Raw genomic sequence first — 6,873 nt, forward strand, 5'->3', positions numbered from 1 at the left:
AAATTTTTTATTTTTTAAATTTTATTTTTAATATCATTATATCAAAATAATCTAAAGACACCAAAGCAAAAAAAAAAAAAAACAAAATCTTAAATTTTTTTAAAAATATTTTTAAAACGCAAAATCAAACAAAATATTTACCATTGTAGATATAACTTTAGTTTTTTAATTGGATTTAGACCAAACTAGGTAAAAAATTCCGGGTTTTTTTTTATTAATTTTTGAATTATTGAGTTTATTAAAGACAAGACAATTATTTTATTAAGATAATAGCATTTCATTTTATTTATTTATTTTAGTATTGATTAATCATATCAATAAAACCTTAATAATTTATCATATGCAACTGAAAAATCAACCCAAATAAGGCTTAAATTGAATTTAATAACTACAAATATTATGGATGAATGAAAACGAATTCAAATAATAGTTGCATTGTGTGTTATTGAGAATTGATTGATAAGAGGAAAGAAAATGAAAACAATGGCATTTGAAATTAGATAAATTTCTAATTTGGGCATAACCTTGTAGATATTGACTAAATAAAGGTATAAAAATCTCACCTAGGATTTTATAATCATGGATTCAATGGGGTCTTATAATTTTTTTATTATATTTATTTTGTATTCAAATATAAAATAAAAAAAATTATTATAAAAAAAGCTTAAAAGAACCCAGACACGTGAGCTTGGTGGCCCAGTGCTTCTAGGTCTCTAAAAAAAGAGCCTAGACACGTGGGCCTTCAGGGCAGGGTCTATGTGCTTAGGCCTTGTATTTTTTTTCTTTTTAAAGGGAGGATGGACTTTAAAAAAATAAATCAAACAACATGTCATTTGTCTGCCTTAATTCTAGCTATTAGTGTGATGGTTGGAAAATCACATCAGAACGATTTTTACCCTAAAAACCCTTTCTTAACCCATTATAATAAAAAAAATCTTATAAACACTTTTATAACATCTAGAAATCAATTTATCAACCTAAGAAACCCAAAAAATGATCAAAAATACGAAATCAAATTGAGTTAGATTTTCTTCTTCGACTTTGATCTATTTTCAAGCAATATTAAGGTTTTAAATAATCACTATCAAACTCTTTTAATCAAAAAGAGTCTATGAATACCAAGAGCAATAATTTTCATGGTCAAAATTAGTGAAAACAATAACTCTTTCTATATCGAAATTCGATGATGCTCCTTTTCTTCTCTCACAAAATAAAAACTAAAAAATAACAAAAATAAAGTTTTATACCAAAACTGAATCTGAGAGGAAAAAAATTATGGGGCCAAAAAGGTATCATTTTGGAAATTGAAGGACTAAATTAAACTTTTTACGCTAGCTTTGAATATACTATCTATTTTCATCATATTTTCCATCTTGGTTCTTCTTCTTTCAATTTTAACCCTGGTTAATAAATAGAAAGGAATTAGCTATCAATTTTGTAATTGAATGACTAAATCAATGATAAAGGAAGTGTGAAGATCAAAACGAAAAAAGCATTGCTCCAACACTATTCTAGACCACCCTTCAATTTTGATTTTTTGTTAATGTCTAAAAACTTTAGGATTATATTTGGAGGTTTTATGTTCAATCCATGAAAGAATAGGAGGAATTTAGGATGGAGGGGCTATCTCACTTTAAAAATGAGAAGAGGTTTTTATTTTGTTTTAGGAATAATATTTTGTTTTTTTATTAATGCTTTATTTTAAAAAATCATTCTTTAATATTGTATTTTTTTTATTGAGTTATTTTACTCTCATTACATGGATCACGGGTTTGGCGAGTTAACCAAATTGATTCGGATTTTTTTTCTTTTTCTTAATTAATTGTTTTTTTCAATTTATCATTTAATATTAGATTTGATTGAAAATTATATTTTATTATTTGTTTTATTTTTTTATTTAGTTATTTTGACCTCATGATTCAAGAATTGTGCTTAATAAATTAACATGAGTTAATTCAGGGTATTTTTGTATCCTTTTTTAATTGAATATTTTTTAATTTCATCATTCAAAATTGAGTTGGTTGGGAATTAAGCTTTATAATCTATTTTAATTTTCTTTCTATAACGATATTTTAGTTTTATTATTAGGATTGTGGGTTTTAATATTTTAACCCCGATTAAATTGATTGTTTTTCTTATTTTCTTTCTAAGCCTATGGTGCATGTCTATGTGCCCCAAGTCTGTTTGTTTCTTCTGTCTTTATACCATAATCATCAAATGCTATTTAAAATAAATATGTTTTAGAATAGTTTTAAATTGAGTTTTTAACTTTTTATACTCCCAAAACAAAAATAAAGAAAAATATATCTCATTGTCCCCATTTTTTTTTTCTCATTATTTATACGGTAATCAAACGCATACGGGATAACTGCCGACTGGTATAATTGTTTACAAAGAATGAGTTAGGGGAAGATTATAATTTGAAGAACATCCATGCCATCTTGCCCCTAAACCTTTGGTAAAGAGCTAAAAGAAAATAAGAATTAAATCCCAGAAATCCCATAAAGAATCCTCGTCCAACAAATATTTGAGGTCCCCATTAATTTTTAAAAAAATTAACTTTTACATATCCCTTTCTAGGGTTTTCTTTTACACTTGTGTATTTCTCCTTGTCTATTAATTTATTTATTTTTTAAATTCTAGCAATCATGTAAGTGCTAGATAAACTCAAGAACACTTTGTTAGTATCTGTCTTTTTATAAACAACTCTCAACTTTCATGCTCGTGGTTAGGTAAAAAGCCCTTTTGATTTTTCTTTATATGGGCAGCATTCTGATAATCACCTAGGATGCTTAGGGTCACATTGCCATAAAGGGAAGTCAAGTCCATCTCCATTATGGAGTGTTGTAGCTAAATAATTTTGAAGTATGGCCAGCATTAGCTTGCTTTTTTGTTGTTGTGTTCTTTATGGTCTAAAAGTTCTGCTATGACATGCTCTTGAATTGCTGCAGACAATTTTGAAGAATGGCAAACATTAGCTGCTTTTGTGTTATAATTAGTTAACAGTTGCAAATGTTGTATCCATTACTATTCTCTCATGTCTGTCTCCATCATCGAGTTTGAAAAAATTCTGAATAGGCAGAAACATTAATATTTTTCAAACCAATAGCAGAATAACATCATCATCATCATCATCATGGTACGTACATTTTTGTGTAAGATTTTGTAAAAGAAGCCTTTCTTTAAGGTAGGATTTTACCACCAGGTTGCGGGGACGATGGTGGGCTGTTGATGGTTACCTGTCATCATAAAGTAGCAGAAAAAAGAGAAGAAAGGTAAGGAATGATTGCAGCTTATAATAGCAGTATTGACAGATGTTAAAGGGGGCTTGGGGGAATCAATATCTACAGTTCTGAACATCTCTTGACATCTGAGGACAAAATCAAGTTCCGCATGATAATCATACAGAGGAAGGACCTAATTCACACCGAAAGCCGAAAGAGCTTTCCTTTCACTTCAAGGCACCACCCTTCACAGGACCAGTTTGGCACAAGTGTAAACCCTTTAGAGATACTAAAATTAGAGAGAAATCAATTCTTGCATTGAAAAATACTTGCTATGAAGCCGAAAGGGCTTTAACAAAGAAATTAGCGGATGAGTTGATACTGGATTCTTTCCCCTCTCATTAGCAAATGATTGTCCTGCAACTTGTGAAAAGATCTGCAGGAAGATGTTGAAAATCTGGAAAAGACTTGTGATCTGACTTCAAATGGACCCAATAATTGCTAGAGCTCAGTGGTTATAGATTATTGGTGACTAACTAGCAAATAGTTTTTGTAAGATTCTGGCTAAGTCACACTGCCATCAAAACCTACACGATGTGCAGGTAGTGCACTTAAAGGTGCTTCTAACATCACCCATCCATTGATGTCCTCGCACTGCATAATTCCCTACATGAATTATCCCCATTGATTCCATAACCAGCCCATCAATCAAATCTGAGAAAAAAAAAAACAAAAAACTATGTGAAGCTGTCAACTAGGCCTACTGGCTCATGTTAGGAAGTTGTTGGTTAGTTTTTTTTTTCTCCAAGTAGCACAATGAAAAAAAAAATCCCAAGCTAACAAGGTTAAAAAAAAAATCCTAAACTAACACTAGTTGTACAGGGTTTGCATAAGTGACTATATAGCATGTCATGCATGTGCGACCTCCATAAGTGACCTCCTTATTTTGTTAGTTGCGCTATATAAAGATGAGCAAATACTTTATGACAAGTATAGGCCCCAGCTAGCCAGGCAGAGTTTCTTTCATCAGCTCAGCTTGTTTATGCCTTTCTAATCAACATGACATATCGCAAATTTGAAACATTTAGTTCCGCCTATATTAAGACCGAAGACTGTAAGTAATAAGATGACTGCAAGAATGCAAAAAATGGAAGGTGAGAAAGGAGCTGCAGATCATCCTGAGACAAGGGACACCTACAAAATTGCTTACATAATCCATTTTCTGCTTGGTGCTGGTAATTTGCTTCCATGGAACGCTTTTATCACAGCTATTGATTACTTTGGCTATCTCTATCCAACCAAGCACATTGAGAAGGTCTTTTCTGTAGCTTACATGAGCTCTTCTGTTCTTGTTCTACTAATAGTCGTGAGTTGGGGTGGCTGGAGCAAGCATCTAAGTTACAGATTAAGAATGAACATGGGATTTTGCATTTTTGTACTCTCTCTAATGGTGGCTCCACTAATAGACTGGTCTTCGAGTGGCAGTGGGCCAGAAGGGAGATCAAATGTAGCCTATGGTGTGACAGTTGCATCAGTCGTGGTTTGTGGTATAGCTGATGGATTGATAGGAGGAAGTTTGATAGGAGCAGCTGGAAAGCTTCCAAAACAGTACATGCAGGCTGTTTTTGCAGGAACTGCCTCTTCAGGTATTATATAATACCACAACTCCCAACTTTTCTTATCATTTCTTCCATGATTCAACAGAAAAGGAAGTATTAAAGAGTAGATGAGTAGGACACATGGTCAATGGTAAGTTCTTATTATGATAAAGCATATTGTCTCTTCCAAATTATGAATTAAAAACAAACAACATAGTGGTCATGGAATCATTTTCACCTGTTGGAGAGAATTTGATGAAGATAAATAGCATCCTAAGGAGACTGTCTTTTCTTTTCAGGGCCAAAGTTATAGATTTACTTCCAAGAATTTAGATCAAGGCACAAATCTTCACTGTTTTCCTTAGACAGGTTATTCAGAATAAGAAATCATTTCCAGCAATAGCATGTTTTCACTTTTTCCATCATTGCCAGCAAGTACTTTCTTGGCACAACATAACTTCTGGAAAGATTTGAACAGTTTCCATGCCTTGTGGAGCATCAAGTGATTCAGAATTTCATGAGTTTTGAGATTGCAGGGGACTAGATCCTCAATGAATCCATCAGAAACCAACCCTATTACCACTATCAGTTATGCTTCCGAGAAGTTGGTTTTAAACTGTATAATTCTTAGCATAATTTTAGGAGAAAGATGTAAAACACATGTTTGTTGTCTTGCTTGAACTTTATTTTGCATGTAAGGAGTAGGTGAGTGAAAGCAAGTATTCTGTGGTGAAGCAGATATTGTTAGACAGCTCAAAGAATCATACTCAGTTTCCCTGACCACATCAATTGCTTGTAACAGGTGTTCTCATTTCCATCTTGAGGATCATTACAAAGGCATCACTCCCTCAGAACCCTCAACGTCTCCGAACAAGTGCTCACTTCTACTTTATAGTTAGCGCCATCATTCTGCTGTGTTGCGCTCTCTCTTCCAATTTGTTATACAAACTACCAGTTATGGAACAGCATTACAAACTTGCTCCTGATGATTCACTGTTTCCAAAACCAAAATTTCGGGCTGTAGCAAGAAAAATCCGATGGCCAGCTTTTGGTGTTCTCATGATTTATATCGTGACTTTGTCGATATTTCCTGGTTTCATAGCAGAAGATCTCTCGTCCAAGTTACTAAAAGATTGGTATCCCGTTTTGCTGATAACAATATACAATGTTGCAGACTTCACAGGGAAATCTTTAACCGCAATATATGTTCTGAAGAGCATTAAGAAGGCAACATGGGGTTGCATTCTCAGGCTTGTGTTCTATCCTCTCTTTGCAGCTTGTCTCAATGGACCCAAGTGGCTGAAAACTGAAGTACCCGTGGCAATTCTAACTTTCATGCTCGGAGTGACTAATGGCTATCTGACAAGTGTTCTCATGATCCTTGCCCCCATGGCAGTATCAGTTTCAGAAGCAGAGTTATCTGCAATTGCAATGGTTGTGTTCCTAGGAATAGGGTTGGTTGGTGGATCAGTTATTGGCTGGTTTTGGATCATTTGAGCCTCTTTTTTTTTGGTCTCTCAGGGCTAGTTGGGAACAGATTATATTCACAAGTAAAATTCAAGAACAAAACTAACCGGAGGTTAGCACCAGGAATAATCGATAGCAAATGATATGAATTTAGAGCTATCAATCTTTATTTTCCCAATCAGCTGCTGATTTCTTGTTCTGAGTGAAAGTATCCTTATCCTTTGTGTATTGAAGAAGATTAGATTACTCTTCTTACCCTTTCTAAAGCACATGTTTAACTCTCCAAATATTCCCATTTGCACTCAAAAGGATGATGTAACAGGGGCCAGATGACCTCGACCATACACTGAAAGATAATTAAAACAAGAAAATCTCCATATATCTCAGAACACGCGAATCAGAATCCCCCGGTAGCTGGGAGTGAATTTTCTTAGAAAATGAAGCTATAACGTTCAACGACAGCTTGTCCGCCAGGCTTCCACTAGTCTTTGTCGAGACTTTGACTATTCAATCTCTAGCTGGAGGCTGTTTGATACTATCAATCTCTAGCTGGAGGCTGTTTGATACTATCAATCAGGGAGCTG

The 6,873-nt window shown here is 33.6% G+C and overlaps 1 protein-coding gene across 1 annotated transcript; it reads left to right on the plus strand.

The window, feature by feature from the left end:
• The first annotated feature begins 4,121 nt into the window (after nucleotides 1–4,121).
• LOC7470092 (equilibrative nucleotide transporter 8) lies at nucleotides 4,122–6,576 on the plus strand. Its single transcript, XM_002324613.4, has 2 exons — nucleotides 4,122–4,870; nucleotides 5,625–6,576. Exons 1-2 carry the CDS (start codon nucleotides 4,351–4,353, stop codon nucleotides 6,317–6,319), a joined length of 1,215 nt encoding a protein of 404 aa, XP_002324649.3. The 5' UTR covers nucleotides 4,122–4,350; the 3' UTR covers nucleotides 6,320–6,576.
• Nucleotides 6,577–6,873: the final 297 nt, after the last annotated feature.

The sequence above is a fragment of the Populus trichocarpa genome, chromosome 18 (genome assembly GCF_000002775.5).
Source record: "Populus trichocarpa isolate Nisqually-1 chromosome 18, P.trichocarpa_v4.1, whole genome shotgun sequence".
In the NCBI taxonomy this organism is placed as follows: domain Eukaryota; kingdom Viridiplantae; phylum Streptophyta; class Magnoliopsida; order Malpighiales; family Salicaceae; genus Populus; species Populus trichocarpa.

Excerpts from the sequence above, each read along its gene's own strand:
- LOC7470092 (XM_002324613.4), top strand. The coding sequence starts at position 4,351 with ATGACTGCAAGAATGCAAAAAATGGAAGGTGAGAAAGGAGCTGCAGAT. Across the intron at positions 4,871-5,624 it reads TGCAGGAACTGCCTCTTCAG|GTGTTCTCATTTCCATCTTG; the intron begins GTATTATATAAT and ends TGCTTGTAACAG.